The sequence below is a fragment of the Eurytemora carolleeae genome, unplaced genomic scaffold (assembly GCF_000591075.1).
Source record: "Eurytemora carolleeae unplaced genomic scaffold, Eaff_2.0 scaffold224, whole genome shotgun sequence".
NCBI lineage: Eukaryota > Metazoa > Arthropoda > Copepoda > Calanoida > Temoridae > Eurytemora > Eurytemora carolleeae.
This window is the reverse complement of record NW_019396123.1, coordinates 351,292-362,183: the sequence shown is the minus strand read 5'-3', so window position 1 is coordinate 362,183 and position 10,892 is coordinate 351,292. Positions and strand designations below refer to the sequence as shown.

General features: G+C 33.2%; 2 protein-coding genes across 3 annotated transcripts in view; one reads left to right on the top strand and one right to left on the bottom strand.

The window, feature by feature from the left end:
• Window positions 1–743: 743 nt before the first annotated feature.
• LOC111695637 (uncharacterized) lies at window positions 744–1,544 on the top strand. The gene is made up of 2 exons (XM_023465025.1): window positions 744–1,116; window positions 1,274–1,544. The coding sequence occupies exons 1-2, from the start codon at window positions 977–979 to the stop codon at window positions 1,458–1,460; spliced, it is 327 nt and encodes a 108-aa protein (XP_023320793.1). The 5' UTR covers window positions 744–976; the 3' UTR covers window positions 1,461–1,544.
• Window positions 1,545–2,118: 574 nt separating this feature from the next.
• Window positions 2,119–10,892, bottom strand: part of LOC111695636 (gametocyte-specific factor 1 homolog) — a 10,944-nt gene continuing 2,170 nt past the window's right edge. The window contains exons 5-13 of one of the 2 annotated variants that reach the window (XM_023465023.1): window positions 10,161–10,194; window positions 9,539–9,555; window positions 9,014–9,067; window positions 7,648–7,734; window positions 4,864–4,901; window positions 4,403–4,448; window positions 4,039–4,105; window positions 3,278–3,353; window positions 2,119–2,278 (exon numbers count right to left, since the gene is read on the bottom strand). In XM_023465023.1, coding sequence (XP_023320791.1) covers window positions 2,257–2,278; window positions 3,278–3,353; window positions 4,039–4,105; window positions 4,403–4,448; window positions 4,864–4,901; window positions 7,648–7,734; window positions 9,014–9,067; window positions 9,539–9,555; window positions 10,161–10,194 — 441 coding nt within the window. In that variant the 3' untranslated portion in view covers window positions 2,119–2,256. The remainder of the gene's footprint in view (window positions 2,279–3,277; window positions 3,354–4,038; window positions 4,106–4,402; window positions 4,449–4,863; window positions 4,902–7,647; window positions 7,735–9,013; window positions 9,068–9,538; window positions 9,556–10,160; window positions 10,195–10,892) is intronic. The other variant, XM_023465024.1, reaches the window with a different exon arrangement.

The following is a 10,892-nucleotide window of genomic DNA, read 5'->3' as shown; positions in this document are numbered from 1 at the left end:
TTACAGTCTCATTGTACATTACATAACATTGTACATATGATTTACAGTCTCATTGTACATTACATAACATTGTACATATTATTTACATTAATTTCATAATTCAAACACTATTTTTTAAATGTTTTTTATGTGTTCCCAAATATTATGAAATAAAACATTTGAGAAAAAAATTTAAATTACTTTAAAGACGATATTTCATTAGAAAACTACCGTTTATTTTTTCCTGCCTTTCCCCCGGACCTGGGGGTTTAATCTTGGTTAAACATTTCTAGAGGGCTTCCCCGAATATGTCCAAATTACAATGTTATATGGTTATTTACAATATCAGTTTCAAACCCTTTAAATGAAAAAGTGTAAAAACAGGAAATAAAGAACACATAAAATTCCTCCGATTATTGCAATAGTTGATAAGCACTTTAATTTAGAATGATACAGGGTGTCCCATGAACCAAATGTTGGTAAATGTCGTCTTCCATACACTGTATCAGATATTAAAGGCTTTTAGCAGTTTATCTTTTGCTCGAATATGTTTTACTTTGGAATTAATTTTACTATTATTTAATTCTTATATAATATTTTTATTATTGTCTTTCCTATTAAACAACTCAAAAAGTTCTGGAAGAAGACATTCTAAACTTTTTACCAACTGTCATGTTTGGTGGGACGCCCTGTACATACAGCTGAACTGAGAGTCTTCACATTCTGCGTTGCCACCTATTGTACTTGATAATTTGAGTTTCATGTTCTAAATTCAGATTTGCAATAATTTTAAACCAGATTTGCAGCATTCACTAGTAACCCTAATTTTAGAAGTAAAATCTTAGAGTTAATAATTACAAAATACCCGTAGTGCTTGCATTTCGAAAATGTGGTCTTTTTACTTTCTACTTTCTCATTTCGTGGAACACCCTTTTATAAAAGTGACTCCAAGTGCTAATTGAGACAAAGTTATTTATAATTCCAACTATTATTTAGTATGACAGTTCGGCATCGTGGCGGAAAAGTTGTTAACGATCCCTTATACGGTCAGCGCCACCTTTTCCTGGTTTACAAACAGAAAATAAACCTGGCAGTGGAAACCAAATCAGAGTGTTACAGGAATACTGTTAATGACAGGTCAGTAAGCCTTGTTAGTGAACATCTATTCATTAAGATAATAATTAACTCTCGTAACTAATAAACGAGTTTCTCGGTTATTCTTGCAATATGCAAACCCTGAATTTGATAAACCAAATAATTAATTGTATATATTAATGAATGGATAAATTTTTAGACTGGTAAACCTGGATACTATGGTGCAGCAGAATGGGTTACTGGGTCCTGTTGCAGGAAATTTTATACGGAACATTTACACAGAGTTCGTAACAGATACGTTCCTGTGCAGTCTCTCCAGGTGCTCCGGAGAACCGTTCCCAACCTCACTTCTTGGAGTTAATTCTCAATCATTCTGTCAACCATGAGTCAACCAGAAAAGAAATTGTTCACAGTTTTGAATAATGAATTACAGAGTTAAGCGTTAATATTTAATAAATCTGTTGACAACATTTAAAATAAAAAACGAAAAAAGTTTGTTGGCTAGGAAGACTAGTTGGCTTGTACCAGATAAAAACAAAATAACATAATCTACACTAATAATCTTATTCTATACACAGCTCCAAATAATATTTGTTTTGACAAACAATACATACATTATTTCCCCCCTCCCACACACGCTGATAAGATAAAGAAATCGGAGTTTAAGGTCTAACCTTAGGAGATGAAGTGTAGATAACCTGGAACGCTTGATCTCATTCTCTTCACTGTGGGCGCTCATAAGAATAAATGATTCGATTCAATTCATCTTATCCTGCAACTGATAATCGAAGAGAAAATAGAAAAATCGAAAGGTCTCCATAAGATGGAGAATGAAGATCACATTTAGTATTAGATCCCAGTTCCCATTTGCCATTATCATGGACATTTTAATGATCAATCTAAACGATTCATTAAAAACAAGTTCTAGGTAAATCTTATAGAATGGAAGAAAGATTACGCTTCGTTTTTATTGTTTCTCCCAGACTCATCTACTTCACTTGAACTGACACAGCACAAATATTTCACATGAAATTCTGTAGAAGAAAAACAAAGGAAATGCGCTGATCATTTATTTGTTGAAAATAAACATATGCTACAGAATTTTGTTAAACAAAGAGCAAACATATTTATGTTTTCATGATGAGAGTAAAGTGTACAAAACTCGTACCAGCGGTCTGCATTCTAGTTCTTCTTCATCATTTTACTGTAAATGAAACCTTCCTTTAATTTATTATCAATAGCTAAGAATACTTCAGTGAAACCCACAAAAATGTGGAATAGGAAGACGTCATTTTAACAATCTTTTGTGTATTTGATGTTGTTATAACTAGTTACTTGTTTACACTGTAAAAACCATTCTGGCCAAGATATGTCAAGTTCACAACAGCACCCTTTAAACCATTATCTGAGTAACAATGAGGAAGAAATTATCGTTTATTAACTTTATGTAAATTTCCTTCATTGTCTCCCTGAATGAATCTCCAAGTAGCTTTTGTAGTTAAAATTGTCAATTTTCAAAAAAAAACCCAAGTGTTCTTCACTTTTCCTCGAACAAAGGATTCTATTGTGAATCAGACCTGAGCTTAAAACTTTAGAATGGTGGATATCAAGATTAATGCTTTAACTCTTGGTTTTAATAAACCTTAGATTATGTTAATACGCATTCGATATCCAAGAAAGAAGTTTAAAATTTAACCAATCAGCGTATCATGTTAAGATGTACTCTTAAACTTTTGAAAAGAAAAACCGGTTTTGATTTCTGGTGTTGATGGTTTCATATCAATTGGCCTAAACATCGATTGACTGAACGTAAGTTTTAGATTAATGTTTATTAAGAACTACGTTCAAAATGACAATAGTCCTAAAATATGTTTTTTAATAATTTCATATTAACATGATTAAATTTACACTTGTTTGAATGCTCTAAAAGCCGGCTTGTGAAATCAATTATAAGTCCGATCGATATAGCATTGTATCTGTAACTGTTATTAAACGTAACATTTATACCGTAGAAATATCCAAAAAGAGGATTATAAGAAGAAAATCAGGAGTGTGTACATTGGGTAATCAGATTAAGGGATCGTGATTAAGGATATCTCATTCTAAAGTTTTCAGCTCTGCAACATTAAGAATTAATGGGAACTAAAGTACAGCTGACAGACCATTTTTAAAATAAAAATGCTGAATAAAAACTGAAGGTTTCCTGTAATATGAGAGCAGGCCTCCGCCAGCGCCGTGGCTAGCAACAGAAGTTACAGCAGATGAACCTTCAATATCATCTGGGGTAGAAATTAATTTTCAGGTATATCTTTTAAAACCGACCAACCCCTTCCATTGAAACAATTATTTATTATTATTTGAGGGTTTATTATCTTCGCTCACATACAGGGTCACCCACAAAGGACGAGACTGTGAAGACCGGAAACTCTTAAATGTGACGGTCCCAAGGTTAAATCATGTTTTTTTTGCCATAATTTAGTATTCTAATGGCTTATTAAGGCAAAGAAAAAAACAAGTTTACGGTTGCAGGGAACGACGAATGTAAGAAAACGCAGTATAAATTCCGTGCAAGTCTCTTAAGTCTCATCCTTAGTGGGTAACCCTGCATATAAATCTTGATATGTTTGCTTTGACTGGCCAAACGGCTGGACCAAATTAGCTGTGAACCCATGGGTTAGGGGTGACAAAAGTTAAACAAATTTGGAAATTTATAATGCAAGGCGGGAACATGATTTAATACTAAGTGTGAGTAAATGGAGGAAGTAACTTTGACTATGAATATAATGTAAACCTAGCAACGCATGGCACTCCAGCTATATATGTATATATAGAATAATAAAAATGGTGACTTAAAAAGAAACAGTTAAAAGTTAGGATGTTCACTAGAAAAGGGGTGCGAAGCGTCCTGATTCCACAATATATCAAATGATTATTTTTGTAGATAAGTTATACATTTAATCTCACCGTAGAATTTCTCCTTAACTCTGTTCGTCTCCATCTTCTCCTTTTCCATTTCCTTCTCCATTTGCTCCTAGACAACCAAACGTTAAATGACGGACAGTTTAAATTATTAAAAACTTCCATATCCCTGAATGATTTCAGCATGACAGCTAAAAATATTTAATGAAAAATGTAGGTTTTTTTGTTGTTGAAAATTTTCATTCGATAAAAATATCAGTGAAACCACGACTTTTAGACCCTACATAAAGTGTTGAAAGGGTGGCAAAACTTGTCAGTTGTTGTCCAATTTTTCATTTTTTTTCGGGGCATGAAAAATGATGGAAAATTAATACCCCTGTTTCTATGTTACCCAGCAGTTAGTGTTTACCTGAAGATTAGACAACCTTTCCTTCTCCGCCTTCTTGAACTCATTCCTTAAAATCACAAAATTATTGTAAGAAAAAATAACAATTTAACATTACTTGAAACCATGATTAAGTTCAATTTAGATCCGAATCATCAGATAGAGAATCATAGAGAATTTCCATTTGTATTTAAATTGATGTGGTTAAAAGTTATCTATTGCTAGATGTATGGTTAGATTATTATAGCTTCAGACTCTGCAAAATAGAGGCGTTGTACGTGGTTAAAAAACATGAGAATTTTTTTTTTTTTTAAGAATCAGAGAAAGCAACCAAAATTTCAGGAAAACATTATAGATTCTCTTATCGATTCATAGTTCGGAAAATTCTTTACAGGAAATTATAAGAGTGCCACATCCCTCAACAAATTTTAGGTTAAAAGCAAAAGAACGCCGGATGTATCTTAGTAAAAATAAAAATTCTTTACCTCTGAGATCGTGTCGAGTTCGGCAAAGATCTCAGTACCTTAATACAGGAGTAACATTAGAGAATATCCTTTAATTACACTTTAAGCCCTGCAGAGCACATAAATAGACAGAAGAAGAACGTCAAATTTGTGCGATATTACTAGCAGGACATTGTGACATTGTAGCTCCTCAAACTTTGAAATTCAAACAATTGACAGTGCGTGATCTAACAAGAAATTTGGTTTTATTAAAAACAGTGAATCATAAAAATTCTCAGATTTTTTCGGAAAAGGGGAAAGAAAAAGGGGAGAAAAAGGGAAGGGGAAAACGAAAGGAAAAAAGTAAGGGAAAAGGGGAACCTGGTAATAGTGGAAAAAAGGTAAGGGTGGGTAAGGGGGAGAGTTAGGGAGGGGGAAGGTAGGGAGAGAATAGGTAGGGAAGAGGAAAAGTAGGGACGGGGAAGATTGAGAGGGAAAAGGGGAGCTTGAAATAGAAAAGGGAAATTTAGAGAGAATGAGGAAGGATGAAAGGGAAAGAGGAATATAGGGAACTACGGAAGGAACAGGGAAGGGAAGCAGAAGGGGAAGGTAAAAGGAAGGAAGGGTAGAAAGTAAATGAGACGCAAGGAAGAGGAAGGAAGAGAATCGATGGAAGGTTGGTAGATAATAAGTGAAGAAAAGGAGAGTATAAAGAAGGGAAGGGCTGGAGCTCTTTCTACATAACTACATAACTTTATCTAAAATCAGAGTTTTTCATTAATATTTTCCACCAATAAAATGATGCAGCAAAAAATGTATTAGAAGATCTTTTATCATAACAAAATAAGATAAAAAATGCTCATTTATATTTTTTTTTCCAAATGAACTCCCAAGAAAAAATATACCCCTGGACTGACAAATAATCAATTTTTTTGCCATTGCCACCATACCATTACCCAAAGTTTGAAAAAAAATTTCTCTGCGGCGGCATTTTTGCTTTCTAAATAAATAAATATTAAATGATGTATTTTTAAATTTCAAATTTGGAGAAAGAAATCAAAAAATTTTTTTATGAAAAAATAAATAAAGGAATAATATACACCCCTGAGATTGGAAATTGGTCAATTCAAACTTGACGAAAACGTAGAAACCGATAAACTTTCAAAACTTTTTCAGTGAGACAAATTCCAATTTTTTTTAAAATAACAGTTTCACTCTTTTATGCTCATGGCTGGATTGTTTGTCTTCCCAACCGTACTATAACATTAACCAGCTAGTAACCCTGACCTAGCTGGGGAAAGATTAGATCTGGAATCTACAATTGAAGGAGTTTTAACAAGTCATTGGATTTCCTATACATTTCATGCCTTTTAACTCTCTTCATGTGCTTGCTTGTCAAATGGCAATAAGTAAGATTGCTACTGCTAACTGAGTTATAATACTTTAAAACACTAGTTTCAAAGATTAACTTATTTATGTCTACAAATTAAAGGGGAATGTCCACATTGTGGCGGCTATGAAAGTCGTCTTTCCTAGGAAGAACCTTTCGCGGCAGGGAGAAGAATAGGGGAGTTTTCTAGAAGCCACGTCATCTTTCCATGTGGGGTGTCTAAAGTCAATAATATTAGGTCGGGAAACTCAATTCTGGATTTTATAATGCATTTCCCGCTCTTCTTATACCATTTCCCCCCCTTTCCCGCATTTTCCCTCTACTAAAGGCGAAAGAAGCCTCCTGACTTTATTACTAGAGATTTTTGTCTGTTTTCTTGTATGCAGACCTGAATTGTGATCTAGTTTTTGAATCAAAAACCAAAATGGGAGAAAAATTATTTCCCCCCTGATTTTTCCCGCATTTTCCCGTCGTTTTTTTTCAAAAACTTTGCGTTAGGTCCATGTGGAGTGTCTTAAGTCAGCAACAATGGGTCAGGAAACTCAAATCTAACCTAACGCAAAATTTTTGAAAAAAAAACGGAAAAATCAGGAGAAAAATTATTTTTCACCCATTTTGGTTTTTGATTCAAAAACTAGATCACAATTCAGGTCTGCATGCAAAAAAAACAAAGAGAAATCTCTAGTAATAAAGTCAGGAGGCTTCTATGGCCTTTAGGAGAGGGAAAATACGGGAAAGGGGGAGGAGAAATGGTAAAAGGAGGGGGAAATGGATTATAAAGTCCAGATTTGAGTTTCCCGACCCAATGTTTATGACTTCAGACACCCCACATGGACCTAATGTAAAGTTTATGAAAAAAAATGACTGGATAATGCGGGAAAAATCAGGGAAAAAATTATTTTTCTCCTATTTTGGTTTTTGAGTCAAAAACTAGATCCCAATTAGGTCTGCATGCAAAAAAAAACAGACAGAAATCTCTAAAGTCAGGAGGCTTCTTTGGCCTTTAGGAGAGGGAAAATGCGGGAAAGGGGGGGGGGAAATGGTATAAGGAGAGCGGGAAATGCATTATAAAATCCAGAATTGAGTTTCCCGACCTAATATTAATGACTTTACACATCCCACATAGACCTATCACAAAGTTTTTGAAAAAATGCCCGAAAAATGCGGGTAAAAATTAGGGGGGAAATTATTTTTTCCCCACTCTGGTGTTTCATTCAAAAACTAGATCACAATTCAGGCCTGCATGCAAAAAATCAGAGTGAGTAACNTTGTATGGAAATATGGACATTTCCCTTTGACATGGACAGCTTCTAAGCAAGATTGTGAAATAGTTCTAAATAGTCTGACGTAAATTTTAATCCTGATGAAGTAGAAATACTAAATGTTAATTGGTTTTGTTTCTGTTTTTTCAGTGTTACTTTGTAAAATGATCCTACCATCCTCTTCTCGATGGCTTTCTGTGGGTCATAGCTGACCCTGTTGCTCCGGTCAGCCTCCTCACCCCAGTCCTCATCCAGCACTAGCTATAAACAGAGGTAAGCTATTTTGTCAATACAATGAAGACGACTTTTTATTCAAGTTTTGATTGTTAACAAGCTTTTTTAAATTTCATGTTTTAAAAAAATAATAGAGAAGTTTCTTTAATTGACAGCTTCTCTTAACTTAAGTTTATGTGTATCCATGCTGTTTGACAGCTTAATATATTTCAAAATTGAAATCGAAAGTCGTCTTCATTGCATTGATATAATTGCCCACCATAAAAAAGAACCAAAAAAAGATTGTTTATTTGAGGGGTTGTTTTTCCCAATATTTTTTTCAGATGATGCAAATTTTAGATAATTTGATAAATGAAAACAACAGAATCTAGTTTTTTGAAATGTTGGAACCCTTTGACGAGAAAAGAAATGTGTGGGGCAAAAAAATTACTAGTGTTAGAAAAAAGAACCCCGTTATTGCCCATCCCTGGTAAAACTATGTTACCTACAGTTCAGTTTTAAATTGAAATTAAATTTGAGTTTTGTTTACAAACCCTCTTATGGGGACTAGAGGTTAACACATTAATATTTCAAATCTGAACTCGAACAAACTCAGCCGGGTCCTCCTTGTTGGTTAATATCAGTTTACTTTGAGCATTTTTAAATAGCTCGTGTTGGATTTACAATTTATTCAAGATATTAAACCTTACAAAGCTTTTACTATTAAATATTTAAATTAAAGTTCAGTAAATGTGTGTAAGCATCATCTTGAATATAAGTGTTAACCTCTGTTCTGAAAGGCATCAACTATGTTTTATGTAGTTTATTACTGTTTAGTGTTTAACAACAATATCGAATTTTGATAGTGGTCAGCAATCAGCATGTACCGCCATAACCAGAAAGACCCGGAATTAATTGACAGTTAATCAGAAGACATCTATATCTCCGATAATTTTAAAGCACAACAAGTCTAAAATCGAATGGGAATTGGCAGGACTGTCTTAATTATCGTTTCTTTAATCATATTGGTAAAATAAGATTGTAAGGTTATCTTATTTATCATAAATTAATTCCGGGTCTTTCTGATTATGACTGTATATTGATACAAAATCGTTAACTGAAATGCTGATATAATACAGAATACAGAGGCTGACGAACATTTTAATATAGTTTCCAGTATTGAATAAAGAGTGGTTTGTGTAAAACCCAACGAATTGTCAGATACTTCAAAAATTTGTGATATCATTTTAATATCTAAGTATCAAACACTGTAATGATAAATAAGCTGACAACACGGTTACGGTCGTTAGTAATCTAAGTTGCTAACCTGAGGTGGACTGGATGGTCTAGGTAGAGCCAAACATCCACTCTTTCTCCTCTCCTTAGAAAAAAACTGAATTATCTTGATGATTCTAATTGTTATACCTGAATAAAATCGCAACCCTGGGAGAATATAATTTAATGAACTGCCCTCCCCCCCCCCAGGATCTAGAAAAACATGATAAAAGTCAGAACATTAATAATTTTTTTTCATCCCTTAAAATATTTTACACACAAAATATTAGCAATAATACAAGACATACCTGAATTCTAGGGATTATTCTTTATTCATAAATACACCCCTTGATTTGACAAAGTTGATGAAAACATGTAATAAAACATCACGCAAAACATTTGTTGCTGCATTGAAATAAATTTAAAAAACAATTTATCTAGATCGAAAATTCCATTTTGAAACCAAAGTAAAATTTTGTAAGATTTAGCGTAGAATTGGACTGGTACTTGTAGAGGATGTTGGTATTAAATCTTTAATTTTAATATATCTTTATAATATGGCGTTTTTAATACCTACCTCGTACTCAACCATCACTGCATAGAAAATATCGGTTTCAGAAAAAAAAAAAAAAAAAGGCGAACATTGCACAAAATTAACGTTACAAGCTTAAAAATCTCCTCTCTTAATCGGCGTCGTGCAACAGATGCAGAAAAATGAACATTCATAAATTATTCACATTGGTTAAAAGAGTATTGCTTATTTTACATTATATTGTAGAAACTTCTGATAGGAGTAGAGATGGGGATAATTTTTAATAACGAACAAAATATTTCGTAAGCGATGGTGTCATTCAGAAAAAAACGAATGACTTGGATCGTTTTAGTGAACTTTAGAAAACAGTAGTTTTTTTACTGAACGATTTTTTATAACAGACTTTTTAAAACGATCGATTTTTTCAACAAACATCGAAAAAAGATCTTTTTTTAACTGAATTAAAGATTTTACTGAAATATCATTAAGTGAGAAAACAGAACGAAATAGGTGAAAAATTAACAAGAAACAAAACAGAACGAAATTAATTCTTATGAACAAAATGGGTCGTTCACGAACGATGAATGAACAAATTTAAGAATAAACCGAACGCGTCCATTTTCTAGATTGCACACGATTTCAAGTTTAAGTGAAACAGATTTTGTTCCTTGAGCTCTAGAAGGACACGTCAGATAATGTTCCTGAAACACGAAATCAAATGTAAATGGTTTTGATGTCACAAAAGATGAGACTTTCTAAACCAGTTCAAATAGCAATTACCAAGATTAAAATTCATATCGTTTCCCATGGTTAGCTCATTTTTCAAATGTATTTTATTTTCATTTAAAAACATGAAGACTGAACAAAAAAATTGTTTTTATTTTTAAGTGACCCTCCATTTAAAGAGGGCCATGTCCGATTCTTTAAGGTGCCCATTTTTTTTCCTTCTCGTTTTGCAAGCAGAAATTCGCAATTTAAAATTAAAATTCAAAAAAATTCTTGATCTACGAGTAGGTTAAGAAAATTGATATTTCATTTACTCTTGACATTACGAATCTGCAGGGACAGCAGTGGATCGGACATACCCCTCTACACGTCTGCAGTCCTTTAGAGAATACAAATATAAATTGAAACATATCAAGGATGAGTCGAAGGTTTAAAGAGTACCGTTGCCAATATGGCATTGCAAGAAGGATCACTTGAAATTACGCGTACAGTCCCTTTAACTTATTAAAAAGATATTGTAAAATTACTTCCAGCTGTGATGTGTTAAAGGATAAAAGATAAAAATGACATAATATTCTTTAACAACAAATGGAACGAGATTTGGCATATAAATGAGATTTGTGTAGATGTTTTATATAAGGCACTTTAAATTCTGAACCTATAACACCCCCCC

Coding starts and splice junctions, on each gene's coding strand:
- LOC111695637 (XM_023465025.1), top strand. CDS start 977: ATGACAGTTCGGCATCGTGGCGGAAAAGTTGTTAACGATCCCTTATAC. Junction 1,117..1,273: donor AGGAATACTGTTAATGACAG/GTCAGTAAGCCT, acceptor ATAAATTTTTAG/ACTGGTAAACCTGGATACTA.